This window comes from Phocoena phocoena, chromosome 13 (assembly GCF_963924675.1).
Source record: "Phocoena phocoena chromosome 13, mPhoPho1.1, whole genome shotgun sequence".
Classification (NCBI taxonomy): Eukaryota; Metazoa; Chordata; class Mammalia; order Artiodactyla; family Phocoenidae; genus Phocoena; species Phocoena phocoena.
Genome location: NC_089231.1, coordinates 16272036 through 16294722, shown reverse-complemented (window position 1 = coordinate 16294722; position 22687 = coordinate 16272036). Strand labels below are relative to the sequence as shown.

Sequence of the window (22687 nt, the reverse complement as noted above, 5' to 3'; positions counted from 1 at the left end):
TATATATTATGGTAAAAGTGACATGGTAGATTAAAGAGAACTGAAAGTTATTTTAACATAAACTTTTATCTTGTTTTAATTAACCAAAGCCTTGCACATAAGTTGTAATGAGTAAATTTTAAAACTTAAATTACCTTCCCCTAGTGTGATGTTACATTGTTTTGGAAAATTAGGTTTGTGGATAGCAAAGTATTTTTTCAATTTCTGCCTCTTTATTATAAACCCTTAGGCTCTACTTGAGCAAAGTAAAAAAAATAATGTTAAATCTTATGTTTCCCGGTTTTCCTGTCCTTCATACTGCTATGGTGTCACTTTGAAATACTATAAGTACTGTTTTCATCCCAGTCATAGTTGCGGACAGGAATTCTCTAGCATAAAGCAGTTCTAATCCTGTGGCCCATGAGCCCTACATGAGGGAATCTATGTAAAGAAATCCTAACCAAACTCTTCTTCCTTCTCCTTTTTCAGCTAATTGCATGATTTTTAAAACCTCCTAACATTGGAGACCTCTAAGAATAAACATAAACTAGCACTGCTGTTCAGCTTCTGGGTAATGCATGTATATTACCGCCTTGCTGCTTCTTTACCTGCAAGATTCTTCCTATAATTTTTGCAGTGGCAAACACACTATTAAGTAATAACTTTCAGATAAATCTGTTACAAACACAGATGAAAACCCAACTATGAAACTACTCCAAAAATTTCAGATGGAAAAATTAGATCCAACCCTTCTTTCTAAAAAAGTCTTCAAAGTTGAGGCATTTTATAGTTGGTGGAGTGGCACGTGTTAACAATGTCCCAACATACCGTATCTTTTTTTACCTGTAGAACATGATGTGACCTATTTTATGTGCTTTGTTAAAGATACTTGATCAGGAGAAGGGGTAGGGGGTTGAATAGGTGGAGCTCAGGGGATTTATTTAGGGCAGTGAAAGTATTCTCTATGGCAGCTGTAGTGGTAAATACATATATGCAGGTTTTAAATCGTTTAGGAAGGTCAGAGGAGGGGGATCCCAGGATGGAACACAGAATATGACAGAAGAATCTAAACCTATTGCAAGTGTATGAAGCAACCTCACTGATTATGGGATGGAAGAACAGGTGCTAACCTAAGTACCTGGGAATGAGTGAACACAGAAGGCAGAAGAAATTGTACAGAACCCTGTACTCTAGCTGATACCACTCTGTAGTTGATTTTATATCTCATAGAAGTTACTGCATACTATTTTGTGAATAGTATAGCATTTATAATTTATTGTGAATGTTAATTTTTATCTTCACACAATTTGTAAAGGAAAAATAGATGGCTATAATGTCATAAGTATTTGCTTAGATGATTTTCTTTCTGTTAGCCAGGCTCTACAGGCTAACAATTCTGAAACCACTATACCTCCAAAAACACATTCCACCAGTGTAACCAGGAGAAAAACATCAGACATCTCCCGATTTACAGACATTCTACAAAATACCTCACCGATAATCCTCAAAACTGTCAGTGTTATCAAAAACAAGGAAAGTCTGAGAAACTGTCACAGCAGAGAGGAGCCCAAGGAGACACAAGTAAACGTGATGTGGTGTCCCGAATGGGGTCCTGGAACAAAAAAGAACATTAATGGTTCATTAATTGTGACAAATACGTCTTACTAACAACAGATGTTAGGAATAGAGAAACTAGGTATGGGTGTCTGTAGAAACTCTCCGTAGTATCTTCACGATAGTTCTGTAAAATCTTGAACTGTTCTAAAATTAAAAGTTTATTCTCAAAAATATCGTTTGAGGTTTTTAATTAGTTTCATGAAGTGTATAGTCAAGGCCACAGACAAACCTGTCTCGTGATGGTTTTCATCCAGTAATTGGCCAGCATATCTAAAACTTTGATCAAATTAAGAATGAGTCTGTTTAGCTTTTTGTCATTTAATGAAAGTAGTGATAGCTCAGGAGTCCTAACTGATGTCCACACCACGTTCTCTCCTCTTCACAATTTGACTGCATGACTTCTCCTTTATGGCATTTTAAACGTTCTAACCTGATAAGACATTATAACACGATTCAACAGTGCAAGAATCAACTTCTTTTGTCAGTCTTACTATCTGTGCTAAATTGGCAGATTATTTAAAGGTTATTTAAATCTATTTAAATTATTTAAAGATTATTTAATCTATTTTCTCTTATTTTATTTTAGATGAATTAAATAATCTCGGGCATCCCGGTGAGTAATACAAACATTAAAACATTAGCTTTAGATATTTAGTTATTGAATACAGTAACTTAAAGATACTATAGATATTCTCTATCATTGTGAATAACTCTGTATCATCAAAAGGCAGTTAAATGGGGAAATGCTTGCTCTTTAATTTGAAAGACAAGAAGCAGCCTTTGAAAGAGTGACAGGAGTAACATCTCTGAACTCACCAGACCCCTGGGTCCTTGTTCAAAGCTGCTCAGTCATTGAACACATCTGAACTAGTTGGGTGGGTGTCTGTAACGGAAGTAAAATTATTGTTAGTGCTGTACAGATGAGTAGTTAGTCATTGACCATTAAGGGACTGACAGTTGGCAGGAGTATTTATCATTCTTTGGCCAGTTTTAATCAGAACAGATTTCTGAACAAGTTAAGCTGAAGGGAAGCCTTACCTGAGATGAAAGGCGTAGTAATAATGAGGACTCCATAAAGACCGAGGACATCAGTCCAGGCTGTGGGCATTCTGAAAGGCACTGATGGAACCTGTGACTATCTGAAAATAAAACCTCACAGGAGTACAATAAGAGGGTAGTTATATGTATCAGTTAATATATGTAGAGATCCCTCTTATTTCTTGACATGTTATTTCTCATAGTTTTAGCACCGTGACTAGTTTGCTTAGTTTTGTGCCCATATTTTGTTAAAAACATCTGTTATTGTGAGTGATGACACATAAGCCAGTGAGACAAACCAGAACGCCACTGTTACCCACATGTCATTCCTGCTGTGCCAGCCTCGAGCTCCGGGAAGCCCCTGTGAGACGTGCTTCAAGCACCCAAAACTAAGTGGTGTTGGAGAACCACCCTCGTCATGTAGCTAGTTGCTTCTCTTGATCTGGTTAGGAATCCCCTTTTCCTAAGTTTGTCTGTTATTTCATGCCCTTCAGTGAATATTATGAAAAGCTATTTCAGGAAAACTTTTGCAAACCAGCACCACTAAGCTTCTAAAATTTTCCTGACCTCCTCTTTCATTATATCGTTACTCCTCAAGAATTAGAAACACCAAGAAATTTAGCTAAAAAGAATTTAATATATTTTTAGTGGACTCTCGTAGCATATATATTATTAAAAATGCAAACACTCTGTCTATAGTAAGAGACACATTACTGACTGAACTCCATCTTTCCCTGCATCTCTTCCTGCATGGTCCTTGAGAGTGGGAGGTATTTCATTTTATGTATAGTTGATGGCAAAGAGCGTGACCACAGAATGAGATTTCCTAGCTTGAAAACATTGGGCAAGTGACTCAGTCTTTCTCTGCCTCAGATTCCTTATTTGTATAATGGAGGTAATAATAGTACATACCTCATAAACCGAGATGATTTAAATCAGTCATATTTACAGCACGTACAGCAGTCCCACGCCATCGTTCAGCAGATGTTAAATTCCTGCTGCTGCTTGCCGCCACCAACCATTTTCAGATTGTAATTTCTACCTAACGTGTTAAAGAGTATCACCCCCAGCTGTGGTAATCAGTTACCAGAGACATTCTCCCGCCCCGATTCCAACCCTTGTCCATCTAGGTACGTGTTTTTAATCAAGAACCTGAAAACCTTAAAAATCATAAATTAGCTGTTAGAAATCACACTCTGGCCTTCAGTGCTACAGATGCGATTGTTCATTGTTTCCGTATCTCTCTAACCCCGAAGATGTATCGTGGGTAACAGCTCCTTATCTTTTTGCATTTTTACCTTTCTATAGATAATAAAGAGCAAACAGTTGACCAACCTTTGGGTGAGTAGAGCTTTAAAATGCTTCATCAAAATATAATTGTAGCATGTGACTCTTTTATGGGGATCATGAAGGGATTTGAGACTTTTTAAATTGACAGCTTTTATAAATATTTGAATAACATCGAAACCAAATGTTTTACTTTGAATATTTATACAAGAAATTATAGAATAGGAGGCTTTAAAAGATTATGAATTCAGTTTCAGGGACCAGATCAGCTTCTGTGGAGTGATTTCTGTGTTTGTCAATGTGCAAACAAATATACATATAGACAATAAGAAACATGTATAGGTCACATAAAAATGAGTAATACTATATCTTGGTGGAGTTAGAGGTTAGGAAAGCACGAAAGAGGCTGCCATAGCAGCTCTACACGTTGAAGGATGAATAGGAGAAGGGCCTTCCAGATAGAGGGAACGTGAAATCCTAAGTAAACTTTGTAGAGAAGGAATACAGGGTGCCTGTTGTATCTGGGGAGTTGCAGGTAACAAACGACTCTCTAGAACATGAAGAGAAGGAGCCTGGAGAAGCAGGGTGAGACCAGGTCTTGAGGAGCCCCGTTTCTCAGACAAGCTATTGGAAGAAAACTTGATAGAGGGGTGAGATTTGTCCCTCTGAAAGGCCAGTCTAGTATCGGTGTAGAAAATAAACTGGAGGGAGACATTGTTTAGGTTAAGAGAACAATCGAGACTGTTGCAATGGTCTAGATAAGAAATAATGAGAATCTAAACCAGAGTAGTACCAAGACCATGCAGAAGAAGACAGAACAAATTCAAAAGACCTTGAGGTGATGGAATCAGTAAGCTGTTTTCATCACCTCACCATAGGGTATAAAAAGTACAGCGGAATCACCATGCCTGCTCCAGATTCTTGCTGGACCACTAGGCAGGTAGTAATACAGCCCACTGAGTTAGAGAATACAGAATCAAAAGCAGGATCCAAAGGATAGATGACCCTCATTTTGGGACCTAACCGGTTTGAGGTATCTGTGTCGCGTCTAGGCGGAGATACACAGCAGGCAATTGTGCACGTGGATCTGGAACTTTAAGGAGAGGCCAGGCTCGGAGATACAGTTATGAGCGTCATCAGCATAGAGGTGGAGGCTGACACCGTGAAGGGTAGCGTAACGTGGGATTGCTCAGTCCATGGAGAAAAGGGCACTGACTGGGGAAGGGGGGTGGCCCACACAGTGTTGAACAATTAGAATCAGTTGTCACTGATCAGATAGCATATATAAATTCAGGTTTCTAGATTCTCCTGAAAATGGTAGATTTTGATTGAGAGCTGTCAGTTGTGCTTAAACAGTGGCTGTCCCTGTAAAAGGGCATGTGCCCCTGTTTTCCTGTCATGTAATATTCTCAGTCTACTTCACTCTCTCCCTCTCTCTCCTCCCCTCCTTCCCCACATGGTCTCACCAGGTAGTTAAATTTCTTTACATGGTGGCTGAATCCCCAAACCGGAAACTCTCTGGACTTAAGGTTGAGACCCAGAACTGGCAGAGTGTCACACTACATTATGCTCAGAGAGAACCACAGGGCATCCCAGATTTGGAGCCGGGGGCAGGGGCCAGGGTGAGGGTGACCACACTGCTTAAAGACAAGGAAGCCATGGTTCCGCAGGGGCTGCCTCTTACCACAAGCTGGAAAGGCATCCTGGATTAGAATATGAATGGTTTTGTCTAAGGAACTTGGACTTTATTTTGTAGGACATAGAGATTAAAAGATCTGATGCATGAAACCAACAAGGACTGTATATTCACCCAGTCAAAGTTGATGTTAATACTCAATCACTGATAGATGGCCAAAGGTTTTTTTTTGTTTTTTTTTTTTGTTTTGCGGTACACGGGCCTCTCACTGTTGTGGCCTCTCCCGTTGTGGAGCACAGGCTCCGGACACGCAGGCTCAGCGGCCATGGCTCACGGGCCCAGCCTCTCTGCGGCATGTGGGATCTTCCCGGACCGGGGCACGAACCCATGTCCTCTGCCTCAGCAGGCGGACTCTCAACCACTGCGCCACCAGGGAAGCCGCAAAGGGTTTTTTATTTAAACACTTATATAGCACTTAATATGTACCAGGTCCTTTTCCAGTTGCTTATGAATATTAACTCTTTTTGGATGAGATGAGTAATACACTATTAGAATAATCAGACATAAAATTATTGATGTAACTTGTACCAGTTTTTAAAGAATACATTTCATTAAACTTTGGAAGATGTCTAGGATCATGTAGTTAAAATCTCTTTCTGAAGTTGTTTTATCCTGTTGCTTAATCAACTGGTGTTTGTGTTTCCTTTTTCCAGTGAATGGTTTGTGTTCAAGAAGTTGTGGGTGGCTCTTACAGTAAATGTTTTTCTACAGAAAATTTCTTCCATTTATTTTATCACTTGAAAACCATCATAAGTCGCTTATATAGTTGCTATTTTGAAGTTTTCTTTGATTCCTCACTCTTATCTCCTCAACTTCAGATTTTACTGTTTCTTTCTCGGTCATAGCTCTAAAGTCTGACTTTTCCTTTCCCTTTCTACAACCAATTCCTGGAATGAGACTTTGTCACCTCTCATTTCGACCACTGCAGTCTGCTTCTCTATTCTAAATCCACCCCAGTTCACCTATCGTTCAGGAACTGGTTTACAAGTAGAGTGGGCAAGGTAAGTTCCCTACCCATCATCTTTATTACCATCAAGCTCAAAATGCTCCAAGACGGTTTAGGAACTAGCTGTTAAAAATTATCCTTGGGGAAAAGTTTTTGAAGAGTTATGATCAATTATTGATACACACATTCTAAGCCCATAGTTCTCAAATTGCTGAACCCTTGCATTCTTTTTTTTTCTTTTTAATTTATTTATTTCTTTATTTTTGGCTGTGTTGGGTCTTCGTTGCCGTACGCGGGCTTTTCTCTAGTTGCGGCGAGCAGGGGCTACTCTTCGTTGCAGTGCATGGGCTTCTCATTGTCATGGCTTCTCTTGTTGCGGAGCACAGGCTCTAGGCGCACAGGCTTCAGTAGTTGTGGCACGTGGGCTCAGCAGCTGTGGCTTGGGGGCTCTTGAGCTCAGGCTCAGTAGTTGTGGTGCACGGGCTTAGCTGCTCCACGGCATGTGGGATCTTCCCGGACCAGGGCTCGAACCCGTGCCCCTTGTATTGGCAGGCGGATTCTTAACCACTGCGCCACCAGGGAAGCCCTGAACCCTTGCATTCTATAAATAATGCCAAGTGTTCCTTCCAAACAGATAACAAAACTAGTGAATAAATAATCGATCTTAGCAGAAACAGCCTGTATGGTTAGTTTGACAACTGTTCCCCCAACCAAAAACCCCAGTGATTTTTTTTTATTACATACCTTTATAATTGTTTTCTGCCAACAGAAAATTTTAATCTAATATATATCCTAAACTATCATAATATCCCACCACGAAACCCACGATGCTTTGCAGACACTTTACTACTTGAATCGCATTGGGAACCCCATGATTTGGACTGTAATGATGTCAGCCAGTGACCACACATCCTCCACCTCCTCTCACTTAGGAACGGATTGAACTGAGTCCATCAGTGTATTGACATTGGCTCTGAACTCTGATAGGGTTGATGGGCTCTGAAAAACATGCTCTGAAATTTTTCCGTGGATTAGCCAGCTGAAGTGTTCCTATATAGTGGGTAAATTGGGGTAAGAGTACATTTCTAGTTTATTTAAGAAGAAACTTTAAAAAAAAATACAAGTGATCATATTTTCTACTGCCTCCTAGTTGAAGTCCATCCTGAGTATTGTCAACTTTTTTTATTGTTTTAAAACGAAAGGCAGTTTAGTAGAGGCTTTATGTCTCAATTTACTTATTTATTAAACAGTCTTGAAAATTGGCCTTTTCTTTGGAATAGAAGAAGAGATTATCATTTGTACAGGACTTGAAGTGACTTACTGAGTTAGAAATGTGGCTTAAGTATCATTTCATTTTTTTTCAAAAATGTGTATACTCATAAGAATAGGCAATTAGCAAGAAATCTCCGAAAATGTCAGTGTAGGATAAACGTACCATGACAAGGGGAATTCCCTGGCCGTCCAGCAGTTAGGACTCGGCGCTTTCACTGCCAAGGGCCCAGGTTCAATCCCTGGTTGCACAAGCCGCGGCGAGGCCAAAGAAACAAAAAAAAGATACCATGACAGAAGTATTGAGGATTTTCACAAAGTGGGGTATTCTGCCACTCTGAGAGGGTCACATTCTTTTAGTTGGTGCTAGTTTTTCTCCAGACCTTGTTTAACCCTAGACTTAAATGCTCTGTGGAAAGAGAAGAAATTCCACCAGAGATTTTTGGTGACGTTTAATCATCTTGGCGATTTGAAGCATCTGAAATTAGATTACGTATTGTAGCCATCAAGTCCGCAACGGGATTATTTGTGCCTGTTTCAATCCCACACGAGTGTAATCCATATTAATTTACAGATAAGCTACTTAGCAGCACTCTGTGACAAAGGCTGGTCACCAAGTCCTGGCCAGCGTCAGTCTGGGACTGCCACGTGCTCCTGTTACACCTTCTCTGCTGCTCTCTGGTGTCTCCATCATGGATTTAGACCGTAACATGCTGCACACACCCCACTGCCAGCCCTTGAGAAAAACATCGTGACAGGTTCCTGTTGTCGTGGCACAGTCTCAAGTCTTTAACCTTTAACCCCACCCGCGACTAGCAGAAGTACAGTTCTGAAGACCTCTTAGGCACTAAGCTATGCTCAGCCTTCCACAACTCTTTTGGACAAGCTATATACCAGATGAAGCCAGCTGGTACTTTTAAAGGCACAGGTGTGGATCTTTTTGCCTCTTACAAACAGAACCACTTTTTGTATGAGACCACGTCCTTGAGCAGAGCCTCAGTTCACTAAGGTCACAGACCGAACTGCTAAGGTATTCATACAAAAAGTCTTCATGCAGCCCTGAGGTAACCGCATCTCACCCAAACACGAAATTTTTTTTGAAGAAGCTAACGGGAGACAGTACATCAACTGAAAATTTAAAAGTACAGTACTTGTTAAACTCCTGCTTTTCCCTCCTCTTTGGTATTTCCCCTTATCTGCTCTGATGGGAATTCTTCCTTTCCCTCTTTTTGGTATTTCTTTTGTTTCTAGCCTGTTCCGTTGTCAGCAAAACAGAACCTAATTTGATGGGAACCCAATTCCAAACATTCTTTGTTTAAATTTGCTCTAAAAGTCTATATTGAATATTCTTTCCTTCTGTTGTGAATCAGTAAAAGTATTACTTTAATATTAGTTACTATTACGCTTCATATACAGCTAATATCCTTTGCCTGGTTCTCAAAAGCATCAATTAATTTCAGTTGTTTAATTCATCAGCCTCTGTATCCTCAATAGAGTTTATTGGTCTGCTATGTAAGGTGTTCACTCTAAAATGAAATTAAATAATGAAATCTTATTTGTAAAGTATTTTATTAGGTTTAATTTTTATATCCTCCTTTAAATTTCTCCCCCTCCCGCCCCCTTTTTTTTTTAAATAGCAAAGGACAAGGTTGCTCTTTTGATAGGAAATATGAATTACTGGGAGCACCCCAAGCTTAAAGCTCCTTTGGTGGATGTGTATGAATTGACCAACTTGTTAAGACAGCTAGATTTCAAAGTCGTTTCACTGCTGGATCTTACTGAATATGAGATGCGTAATGCCGTGGATGAATTTTTACTGCTTTTAGACAAAGGAGTCTATGGTAAGATGTTTGTCATCTTTGCTTTTATAATTATCCACTGTTTTTCTTGTATAAGTTAGGTTAAGAGTTAAAAAACAGAAAGGCATGGTAAACGGATTGTTGAAAAGTTTTATTCTTGTAATAAAAGATGGATTTTGATCTTCATTCCATAGTTCCATATGACTAATTAGCTTGATGTCTTTACTTTCATGTGTCAAAACAATGTTGTTCTTATTAGAATTCTTACCTATCTTACGTGATTCTGTTTTATTGACTACGAGATCTACAGTATAGTAAAGTTCAATGACCAAATAGCAAATTGTATATTCATATATGTTAAATATTACTGTGTGTGTGTGTGTGTGTGTGTGTGTGTGTGTGTGTTTAGCGTACAAAATGCTGTAACCGAATGAACATTTCACGTTTGTTTCCTTTTTCTAACTATTGCATAGTATTTTCAGGTCTTTTAGTGGGAACTACAGTAGAATTTAACAAGAAAATGTTGGGGAGTGAGACATGTGAAAGCAATCAGTAAACTAAAGTTTTATGCAGATGCAGTTAAAGATGGACCTCCACAAAAATTCTAACAGTAAATTTGTAATGGTTTTTCTCATTCTTTTAAATATGTTAAGAACACTACATATATGTCAGTGATTCTTTAAAGAGAGAATATGCTGTCAGTAGTAAGCAATTTCTTTGGTAATTTCTTTCTTTTAGTGGGCATAACCACGAGCATGGAACGGCCAAATGTTGTGCTGTGAGCCATGTGTCTCAGAGTTGTGCTCACCACGATGTTGTGTAATAACATTCAGCTGCTGGGAAAGTGACATCTCCAGGCCTGTTGTCAGGATGCCACCGATAAACAAAGCGTCAATTTGGCTTCTATACCTTTCCAATTATTTTACTTCAATAATTTCTAGGGCTTCCCTGGTGGCGCAGTGGTTGAGAGTCCGCCTGCCGATGCAGGGGACACGGGTTTGTGCCCTGGTCCGGGAAGATCCCACATGCCGCGGAGCGGCTGGGCCCGTGAGCCATGGCCGCTGAGCCTGCGCATCCAGAGCCTGTGCTCCGCGGTGGGAGAGGCCACAACAGTGAGAGGCCCGCGTACCGCAAAAAAAAAAAAAAAAAAAAAAATAATTTCTAAATGTAGCCTTTTTACTTCTAATTAGAGTCATACGATGAGGCAAGCTTGGTACAACTGCTAAAGGTTCTCAGAGTAGAATTTTTAATGGAAGAAAAGATTTTTTTCCAAGATTTAACACATTACTGTATGTGGGATGAGGGACAGTCTTAAAATCGCACTAAATAAGTTTTAAATGAGTTTCTTCTTAAGTAATAAGGATTACAGTTAGGCAGGTGAATCAACAAATTAAATCTCTCAGATTTGGGATTTCAACTATTACGGTGACGTTTTAATAACATAATCTTGTTTATGAGTATATAAAGTGATGAATCTGGGTGAATCCATTCATTTGTCTTATGAAAACATGGTAGAATATATGATACTAATGTACCTTTGTGGTAGTTGGTTTATATTTTTAGTCTCTAATAAGGTGGTTGGTTGATTATTTTTATATTACATAATTTATCTCCATTTTTAAGTGCATAGATGGCTTAAACAGGAAAAGGCTTCTAAAACTTCCCCAAAAGTAAGGAGGTAGAAGGAAAAAATATTTACCAACTTAGGTTTTGGGATTGGTGAAGTATTTTAAGAGTGAGGGAATTATATGAAGAAGTATGTACTTGATTATTTGTTCTCATTTCTTATTAACATTATCACCTTGGCTTTAAGTCCTTGGTTTGGCTTTTTAAATCAAAACTTTTAATTGCCCCTGCAAGCTTGAGAACCAGAAATAGTTAAAGTTCTGGCAAGAAGAGTTCAGCTTATGCTGAAGCTTTGCCCCAGTATGAAAACCTCAACTTGGAATATGGAATAAATAGGTATATTAAAGCGAAATGGCAGCTTAAGAAAGCTGGAAAAGATGTTTAAATACTACTGATTCATGTCTTAACAGGGTGGCTGCATTATATTTTGAAGTATTGTGAATATCCCAAACATCAGACACATCTACTTTCCATGTAAGTGTGGTAGAGGCCTGAGGGCATAGGCGTTTCCCCTGGACTGTGCCCTGTGTCCAGCTGACAGCCCCGGGGGGCCAGGAGTACTTCGGGGGTAGGGGAGGCCGAGGCAGAGTCATAGGAATTTCCCATTAGATGTGGGAAACACAGGCATTCAAGTTTATGCCCTTTTGTATTATAGTGCCCTTGGGTTTGTGAGAGAAATAAAAATTAACAGAAAATAAGTAACTCAAATTTTAAACATATATAAACATTAAAAACACAATCTAAGAACAGGAATAACTGACTTAAATACTACATGTCCTTGAAGATAAATAAGGATAAAGATTTCAGTTGTATAGATAAACCAGGATGGAGAGTAACTACATATTTGGCTTGATATCCACCCTACGTAACACCTTTTGACATTCGTCACTTGCTGCAGCTTAGATATGCTTTGATAGAAAACAAGATTAAAGGAGTCCCCTAGAGTCTGTCATACAGAGTGAAGTAAGTCAGAGAGAGAAAAACAAATACCGTATGCTAACACATATGTAGGGAATCTTTAAAAAAAAAAAAAAAAAGGGTCATGAAGAACCTAGGGGCAGGATGGGAATAAAGACACAGACCTACTAGAGAATGGACTTGAGGATACAGGGAGAGGGAAGGGTAAGCTGGGACGAAGTGAGACAGTGGCATGGACATATATACACTACCAAATGTAAAATAGATAGCCAGTGGGAAGCAGCCGCATAGCACAGGGAGATCAGCTCGATGCTTTGTGACCGCCTGGAGGGGTGGGATAGGGAGGGTGGGAGGGAGGGAGACGCAAGAGGGAAGAGATATGAGGGTATATGTATATGTATAGCTGATTCACTTTGTTATAAAGCAGAAACTAACACACCATTGTAAAGCAATTACACTCCAATAAAGATGTTTTTAAAAATAAATAAATAAAATACAATGCTAATGTCAAACCTGAAAAGAAAAAAAAAAAAGGAGTCTGGTCAGAATAAGGCCAAAGCCTCATTCACTCTAGAGGAATCATTCACGTCATTGTAGCTCAGTGGTTAAGCAACGAACCTGAGAGTAACCAACCCCAGGCTCGGCGCTCTGGCTTTTCTGCTTCCTAGCTGTGTGACTATGACGAAGTTAATTCACTTTTCTAAGCCAAAAAGAACTTCTGAAATGGATAGGCTAAATTAATGAAGTTGTTCCAGAATAAGTAAGATAAAATAATCATCCCTGTGTCTGGCACACTAAAAGCGCTCAAAATACTGTAGCTATTGTTGTCATGATTTTCTGAATTCAGATTTTCCTTCACCGATAGATGGGGCATTTGGACAACATTCCACTTCAGGCCTCAACAGAGAAACCCAGCTTTCATCTGTTATTATGTGTTACGGTTCAGTCTAAGATTTCATTTGAAAAAAAAGAAGGGGTTTTTAAAGTGATAGTGTGGTGAAGTGATGAAAACCAGCACACCAACATTTTATATTTTCTGAGAGTAAAGTTAACTAGAAAGCCAGCAGTAGATAATAAAGAGACAGTATAACATAGCGCAGCAGTTACTCTGGCTGGCATCCCACTTCCGAGTCTATCGCTTATTAGTCATGTGAATGTGGGTGAGCCATTAAACCTCCCGGTGTCTCAGCTTTTACATCTGTAAGAGGGGGATGATAACATTGCCTACCTTATTGTGAGATATGTGTTGTGAGCATTATAAGATAATAAAAGTAAAGGGCCTTCTTCCAACAGTGCCTGGCGTGTAGTAAGAGCTATGTAGGTCGATGGCGGCAGCGGTGGTGGTCATGGTGGTGCATGTTCTAATCAGGCCCTGTGCCAGGTGCACTGCAGCTCAACTCAAGTGGGAAAATCTTCCATTTAAACAATTATTTTCTCTGTAGGCAAAAATAAATATCTGTGACAGACTATATTCTTAGAAATCATATTCCCAAGAAATAAAATTCCCAAAAGATCTAATTTATAAGATTGTATTTTTAACCACATTGAATTCTTTGACATTTTAAAAGAGATCTGTTTTGTCCTTCTATCCTTGAGTAATGAGGGTAGTTAATTAAACGTACAAGTAGTACTAGAGATGGAATTTTTAAAATACAGTCATTTGGTCTAGTTATTTAACATAAAAATGCTTAATCTCCTGCAGTATAATTTGTATGTAGACTTTGATACAAAATTCTTATTACACTTTTCATGAATTATTCTGCAGTGGAGAAAAGGTATTTTGTTGTCAGTGCCTTAATATCCATGATTGCAGAGCTGGGCATGCAGCAGTGAAACACTGGACCACACACTTAGCTTTTCCTGGATGATGGAGGCTGAACCTTCCCTTGAAGTTGCTTCTTCTCCCAAGCCAAGTCTTGCTTGAGCCAGAATGTGTTAAGTGATACAATGGGAGCAATACCCATGCTTTCTGGTTGGCTGTCTCTTAATGATATCAGTTGTAGAAATGGTACCATTGCTACTGAAAGTCAGACTCTTTCTAGAAAGGTCTCCAGATCTACCTCTGCCCTGACCAGTTTGCACTGTTAATTTAATACAGTCAAGAAGTAATTACTGGGGCTTCCCTGGTGGCGCAGTGGTTGAGAGTCCGCCTGCCGATGCAGGGGACGCAGGTTCGTGCCCCGGTCCGGGAGGATCCCACATGCCGCGAAGAGGCTGGGCCCGTGAGCCATGGCCGCTGAGCCTGCGCGTCTGGAGCCTGTGCTCCGCAACAGGAGAGGCCACAACAGTGAGAGGCCCACGTACTGCAAAAAAAAAAAAAAAAAAAAGAACTAATTACTGAGTTCCTGTTATGTCCCTAGCCCAGATAAAGAGTATTCTAGGTGTTGAGGGAGATACAGAAAATAAAGAACATGATCTATACTCCAAGAAAATTACAGGACTTCCCTGGTGGTCCAGTGGTTAAGACTCCAAGCTTCCACTGGGGGGGCGTGTGTTTGATCCCTGGTGGGAGAACTGAGATCCCACATGCCGCATGGCCCAACCAAAAAAAGGAAAGAAAATTATAAGTCCCTTAATATAATGGGAGGGGGAGAAGACTGTAAATGGAATCCAAACACCTATCAGCTACATGATTTTAAACAAATTGTTTAATCTTTTAAAATTTGATTTCCTCACTTATTAAATAGGTCATTTAAAGATTGTTATATGGGTTAAAATCAGATCATGTATATGAAGGTGCTTTGAAAACCATGAAAATGCTACGCAAATATAAAATTCCTGTTTTTATTACGATCGCTTTTATCAGAGAAACTATATCTACGTAGAACCGTAAAATGTCAATAAAGCAAATACTGTATATGACTTTAAGTGTCAAGAGTGCTGCTGTAGGATTTCCCAGCAGGGTGAGGCTGAAGTGTGTTAGAAAACTAGAGACCAGGTGATAAGTTGCTGAGGGTTCTGAACCTGAGATAAGCCTGGAGCCTTGGTGAAGATTTGGGTAGGTGGAAAGGAGATCGTGACCTGAGCAGGGTCATGGAGGTTACAGATAAGCATGTCTTGCTCTGGAAGCAGGAAAGAGAGAGCAGAGTCAGATTTTGAGTACTTGGCAGAGTATAAATTTTACTCTTTTAAAGTATACAATTCTTGGGCTTCCCTGGTGGCGCAGTGGTTGAGGGTCCTCCTGCCGATGCAGGGGATGCGGGTTCGTGCCCAAGTCCGGGAAGATCCCACGTGCCGCGGAGCAGCTGGGCCCGTGAGCCATGGCCGCTGAGCCTGCGCGTCCGGAGCCTGTGCTCCGCAACGGGAGAGGCCACAACAGTGAGAGGCGCATGTACCAAAAAATAAATAAATAAATAAAGTATACAATTCTTTTAAAGTATACAAGTGGTTTTTAGTATATGCACAAAGCTGGGCAGTCACCTAATTCCAGAACATTTTCATCACGCCCACAGAAAAACCCATATCCATTAGCGGTCACACCTCAGTCCTCCATACCCCAAACTCCTGGCAACACCAGATCACTTTCTGTCTCTGGATTTGTCTGTTGAGGACATTTCATATAAATGGAATCGCTCCATGTGCGTCCTTTTGCGTCTGGCTTCTTTCACTTAGCACAGTGTAGTTAAAGTTCATCTGCGGTAGTGTTACTTTTATGGCCAATGAGTCGTCCGTTGTGTGCATATAGAACGTTTTATTTATCCATTCATCAGCAGGTTGGCATTTAGGCATTTTCCAGTTTTTGGATATTGCGAATAGCACTGCTATGAACATTCGTGTGCCTATTCTTCTGTGGACACTTGTTTTCAGTTCTCTTGGATACTTCCCTTGGAGTGGAATTGCTGGGTCATATAATTCTGAGTTTCGTTTTTTGACGAACTGCTTGACTCCAAAGCGCCTGTGCTATTGTATATTCCTGCCGGAAATAAACGAGCTTTCTAATTTCTCTACATCCTCGTCAGCATTTGTTACTGCCTTTTTGATTATAGCCATGCTAATAAGTGTGAAATGGTATCTCATTGTTTTGTTTTGCATGGTTAATGATGTTGGGCATCTTTTCATGTGCTTATTTGCCATTTGTATATTGTCTTCGGAGAAATGTTTATTCAAATCCTTTGCCCGTTTTAAAATTGGATTGTCTTTTTATTGTTGAATTGAAGGGTTCTTTATATATTCTGCATACAAAGTGTCCTTACAGATACAGGATTCATCCTTACAAATATATATGTCCTTATAGACAGATAAGTATTTTCTCCCATTCTGTGAGTTGTCTTTTCACTTGATCTTCACGGCTTAGCGAATTAAACCCACTCCCTTTGTCGTGATTTTCAAAATGCTATCTGTGCACTCTTACTTTCATTTCCAGTGATCATTTAATTCCTTGCCAGGCTAGTCTCCTTTCCATTAGCTGTCATTCCAGGCCCAAGCTTCGTTTCTGTGCATCCTGCCTGTAACACACCTTGCTTTCTCGCTGCCTTTCCAGATCGCACCCTTTCTCTCAAGACCGTCCGTTATTGCTTCACCTTACACTGATATTCCTCTCTGCGCTTCATTCATTTCATACAGGGTTGCCCTCATCACATGATATATGGTATTTAATTAGATGCCGACTCTTCTTTAACTAATAACATGAGCGTGCCTGAATGAATTGCGAGACCCTCAGGGCCAGGAACTCTGTCTTCATTTCTTTTTCATTGTCCTCACTGCCTACATGATAATATTCAGGGCTCACTTGAGGTAGAATAAACCCACACTGAATATATGGGTGGGCCCCTTTTGTCATTTTTTACCCAAAGTGATACATACGAAAGACCCATTTTTCTCATTTAAATAGGAGTTCAAGAAAAGTAGGCAACCTGGATCCTGCCCTCTAGGGCCAAAGGAAGCAAGTTTTCGTGGCCGTTTAAAGCCACATTCTTGCTAGGGGTTAGGGCTGTAACTACAAAGAGTTAGAGGGGCCTCCCTGGTGGTGCAGTGGTTGAGAATCCACCTGCCAATGCAGGGGACATGGGTTCGAATACTTGACACTGCAGTGGCTATTCGTCTGAGTTGTGTTTATTCCTTCATCCATTAAATACTATACTCCTGCTGTGTGCCAGGAATGCACAGATAAATGTAAGACTGCCCTGCCCTGAAGAAGTTTCTGGTTTCACAGAGGAGACAGATGAGTCAGCAAAGAAGTCCTTAGCCTTTTTTTGTATTTTAACATCATGAGATAAAACTGCATTCCATATGATACCATTGGTTACAAATGTATTACCTTTATGAATTAAAACACACTTCTGGATAGCATCTTGATGTTGGTTGAAAATTCAGTACTTAAATAAAGATGGTTGTCAAAATAATTTAATACAAATTCAGTTAACACTGAGTTGTGTTTATAGTTGCACATATCTTAAATAAGCATGCATTAACATCCTTTTTTCTTAAAGAGTGCTACATGTTCAGAGTGCGATTTCTCTTTTTTCTTGCTTTTCAGGACTATTATATTATGCAGGACATGGTTATGAAAACTTCGGGAACAGCTTTATGGTCCCTGTTGATGCTCCAAATCCATATAGGTCTGAAAATTGCCTGTGTGTACAAAATATACTGAAATTGATGCAAGAAAAAGAAACCGGACTCAATGTGTTCCTGTTGGACATGTGCAGGAAAAGGTAAACTGTCCATTCTTTATATACTGAAACTTGTTCGTCAGTTAAATATCAACCTTGAGAAGTTAAATCTAAAGGCAAACCTCTGCATGGTAGGAATCACAAGTTTGTGAATTTTAGCTTATAGACTGAAAGTGATGAAGAAGAAAACTAGAGGAAAATATATTTTCTGTGTGTGTTTTACCTTTTCCTGTCTGCTCTAGGACAAAAGTGAAGAACAAAAGGGCATGGGTATTTTCTCATAATAGAAAAGATACAGGGGCTTCCCTGGTGGTGCAGTGGTTAAGAATCCACCTGCCAGTGCAGGGGACACGGTTTCCAGCCCTGGTCCGGGAAGATCCCACATGCCACGGAGCACCTAAGCCCGTGCGCCACAACTACTGAGCCTGTGCTCTAGAGCCCGCAAGCCACAACTGCTGAGCCTGTGTGCCGTAACTACTGAAGCTCGCGCGCCTAGAGCCCGTGCTCCGCAACAAGAGAAGCCACCGAAATGAGAAGCCCACACACCACAACAAAGAGTCGCTCCCGCTCGCCACCAACTAGAGAAAGCCTGAGTGCAGCAACGAAGACCCAACGCAGCCAAAAATAAATAATATAAATTAAAATTTAAAAAAAAAGAAGGAAAACATACAGCTCTTCAGCCTGCCTTTAGAACGTTTCTAACAATCCCTGCAGCTGTTCCTCCAGGAATTAGCAGAGACACCATGCATGGAGTGAGGGCCTCTAGTTAGTCATGGTATTGCAGACAGAAAAAGTTTAGCTGAAGCAGACGTTTGAAGATTTGGATCCCATTTGTCTGCCATTGTGATACTAAGGAGTGGAGCCAATGATGATTCTACTCAGGTTTAGTGTTTTGCTTGCTCAGCTTTTACCAGTCAAAATCCAATGGCCGAATTCAAATGTAACTCCAGTTTTAAAGCTAACAAGAAAAAAGGTGTGAGTCTCTGCTGTCTCAATAGTTTAGGAGCCCTGGATTACTTTTGGTAAATATGTAGCTAATAAGATAAAGGAATTTGAACCTATAATTTTAAGTTATGTGTAATAGGATAGTATCATGTTTGTTATTTATGTTCTTTTAAGAATGCTGTTTTAACTTTTCATATTTATATCTGTCCTTCTCCTCTCCTACCTTTTAAATAGAAATGACTACGATGATACCATCCCAATCTTGGACGCACTAAAAGTCACTGCCAATATTGTGTTTGGATATGCCACGTAAGAAACTTTTATGTTTTTGTTGAGGATTCCTTCATTCTTTGTTGACTTCTTTTTGATTGTAGATTAGAAGCCTAGAAATATCCATAGCCATCTAGGCATAAATTTGCCTCGATATTCTTTTTTTTGCGGACCGCGGGCCTCTCACTGTTGTGGCCTCTCCCGTTGCGGAGCACAGGCTCCGGAGGCGCAGGCTCAGCGGCCATGGCTCACGGGCCCAACCGCTCCACGGCACGTGGGATCTTCCCAGACCGGGACACGAACCCGTGTCCCCTGCATGGCAGGCGGACTCTCAACCACTGCGCCACCAGGGAAGCCCTGCCTCGATATTCTTGATAGAAATTTTTAAATAATTGACTTCAGCACTTCATAGCTTGGCATCTTGTTTTTACTAAGCAGCAAAGCATTTAGTTCTTGCTTAAAGATTAACTCTTTATTTGGGATGCCACGAGAGAGGCGGGGAGTACATGAGGCTCCTCAGTTTTTGCAGAAGCCTCATGCGGCAAGTGCTTGCTTTTTTAAAAATGTCTTTTTTCAGGTGTCAAGGAGCAGAAGCCTTTGAAATACAGCATTCTGGGTTGGCAAATGGAATCTTCATGAAATTTTTAAAAGATAGATTATTAGAAGAAAAGAAAATAACTGTGTTACTGGATGAAGTTGCGGAAGGTAAAATAAAAACTAAAGAGAAAGCTACTCAGGGTTCTCTGTTGGGTCATTATTTTATTCCTATTGTTACTGTGCAGATTTGGAATTCGTATTTATAAGACAATTTTTTTTTATATAATGTTCACAACACTCAGGTTTCCCTCCTTCCCCCCCTATTGGCTTAGCTACATGCATCTGTGCAGTATTACTTGAAGTACGAGTCTGACCCCAGACGTGGTTGTGAAATAAATGAAGTTTAATCCTCAGAGCTCTTCACCTTGTTTCTATGCTTAGTGCCTGTTGCTGCCCGGTCTGCTTATTTGCAAAAAAAAAAAAAAAAAATTGCCTAATGAGCATCCTCTTTCAGGATCAGACAGATAAACTTTACAGAAATGCTGAGACCCTATGGGGAAAAGCTGGGTTCTTTTTTTTTTTTTCTTGATGAACTTAGCAGTTTTAAAATTCTGCTTTAAGGACAGGATCCTAGAGGTCTAACACCATGTCTTCCATTCCCTTCTATTCCTTCCTTCCCTGCCTGGCATAATGCTGTGCTCGTGTCAGGTGTTGAATAATCACATGTTACAGCCGTAGATTGACATGTGTTTTTTGAAATGCCATTTTCCAAGTCATATCAAAAAGAAGGCAGTTCTTTTACACACTGGCTCACTAGCAAATGGAGTTTCATGGATGTTCCTAAGATGGCAGCTTGAGTGTATGGTATCTGAGTGTTTCACGACCTGCTGTTAGTCACATTCGTTTATTTTCATATTTTTGTTGGTGTAGATCCCTTAGCTGGATCACTTAACTACTTTCCCCTTTAATGTAAACAGTCAGAGCTTTGGCCCTCCTTCTTCAACCAAAGAAGTTCTGCTTTTATCTGTTTTACATATTATGTGGGCTTCTATTTAAGTTCTCATTTGAAGACAAAGTTCTGGCGCTTAAAAAAAAAAATTAAAGCCTTTGGAGTATGTCAGTTATTTTCAAAGTGAGATCTGTGAAGGTGCTTCAAAGACTCTAAAATGCTTTATTCTAATTTTAGTCTTTAAGATATATTAACTATCTTAACACTTAGTAAAAAGCACCAGTTCACCCACATATGATATATACTTTGTTGTTATGGCAATGAGTGGCATCCCAGTATGTGCTATGAGTTTATATCTGAACTTCTGGATTATATTTTTATTATATATTTGAACTTTGGATCTTCTGGATAACTTAAAAATATTCAGAAAAAAATGTAAGTATTCAAAGATCATAGACCAAATAGTCAAGGCAGAAAAACTACCTTTCCAGTTTCAGTTGTGTACCCGTGAAACAAAATATGAAATAAGCGGACTGCTGTTACAAGGCTCCAGTTGTTAATCTGTGACCCCGGATTTTGATCTTTGTACTCCAGACAGCATTATTGTTCAGTTGCTTGAAATTGCAAAATAAATTCTTTCCTATCTAGTTTTAGCAGTATGGCATTTAAGGGACCCAAAAACCATCTTACTATATAAAACTCCAAGACCTGCTAGAAAAAATTATTTAATTAGTATTTCATTTTTAATGATGTAAGTCCCTTAGAACATACTTCTGACAGTTTTTATTGTGAAATTAGTTGTTTAACATGAATCTCAGACCTTGACAGTAATCTACATCCAATTATATGTTCCCTCTCTCTCTTTCCTTGCCCCCCCTTACACGGTAACCATCATTCTAAATCTTGTTTATCATTCCCTTGATTTGCTTCTTACATAGTTTTAATTGAGTTTATATTATGTCTGCAAGAAGTATGTATATTTTAATTTTAGTTGTTTTTAACTTTATCAAAAGATATTATGCTGTGTATTTGGGACTTGAAGTTTTTCAATTAATGTTATATTGGTAAGAGTAATCCATATTGTTGCATGACTGTGGTTCATTCATTTTGACTGTATTATAATATTCTACTGTGCAAACATACTAGTTTTTTCAGCTGCTCTCCTATTGAGCATTTGAGTTACATCCCAGTTTTTGCTATCGTGAACAGTACCGTTGTAACAATCTCTTATATGTCTCCTGGAGTATGTATGCAAGAGTTTCTTTGGGGTATAAATCCAGTATTTGGAATTACTGGATCATGGGGTATGTCAGTATTCAATTTTAAGAAATAATGCCAAACCGTTCTGCAAAGTGGTTGCACCAATCTACACTTACCCGCTTCCCCGTAATGTACAAGAGGTCGTGTAAATCCACACTCTTTTCATCACTTCATATGTCAGACTTTTTTATTTTTGCCAATCAGATGTGTTAAATACTATCTCATTGTGATTTTGATTTGGGTTTCCCTGATTGTTAGTGATATTGAACATGTTTTTAATGGCAATACGTATGTCTTCTCATGAAAATCTGCTCGTGTCCTTGGTCCATTTTTCTATTGTGGTGTTTTTGCTCTTCTTACTGATTTAGAGGAATTCTGATATGTTCTTGATGTCGCACTAGCTAGGACCTCTGAGACATTCTTGAATAAAAGTAGCAGTGGTAGACATTCTTGCCTCATTTCTGATTTTAAACGGAATGCTTCTAATATTTTCACATTTAGAATCAATGAATTTAAATCCAACGTGATAACCTTTCTCCTTCAGCTAGAAAATTTAGTTCAGCTACCTTTACCGTGGGCTTTTTGTATCTGTTTGAACCATTTAATTTTTTATTTGGCTCATTCTTCCTTTTTCCTCTTTTAAAAAATTGATTTCTACATCTTCTCTCCTACAACAATATAATTTTATATATGCTCATGACCCTTAGGCTCCCCTGCAACCCCCAATATGTTGATATAACTTAGTTCTCAATTGTTTGATATATTCCTCCCATTCTGTGTGTGTGTGTGTGTGTGTGTGTTTATAATAATCATATATATAAAATCACACTCTGTCTCTCTCTCTCTGACCTTACTATTGGTGAAAGAAAAACATTTGGAATCTCTTTGTGAGCAAAAGGGATAAAGTCTTAGAGTTTTATGTCTCTTTTTCCCAGATAA

At 39.4% G+C, this 22687-nt stretch overlaps 1 protein-coding gene across 1 annotated transcript in view; it reads left to right on the top strand.

Moving 5' to 3' along the window:
- The window catches only part of MALT1 (MALT1 paracaspase), a 54870-nt gene that overhangs the window by 27192 nt on the left and 4991 nt on the right, over window positions 1-22687 (top strand). Inside the window, exons 8-13 of the mRNA XM_065889982.1 lie at window positions 2183-2209; window positions 3943-3975; window positions 9470-9673; window positions 17652-17829; window positions 18967-19041; window positions 19580-19707. Coding sequence (XP_065746054.1) covers window positions 2183-2209; window positions 3943-3975; window positions 9470-9673; window positions 17652-17829; window positions 18967-19041; window positions 19580-19707 — 645 coding nt within the window. The remainder of the gene's footprint in view (window positions 1-2182; window positions 2210-3942; window positions 3976-9469; window positions 9674-17651; window positions 17830-18966; window positions 19042-19579; window positions 19708-22687) is intronic.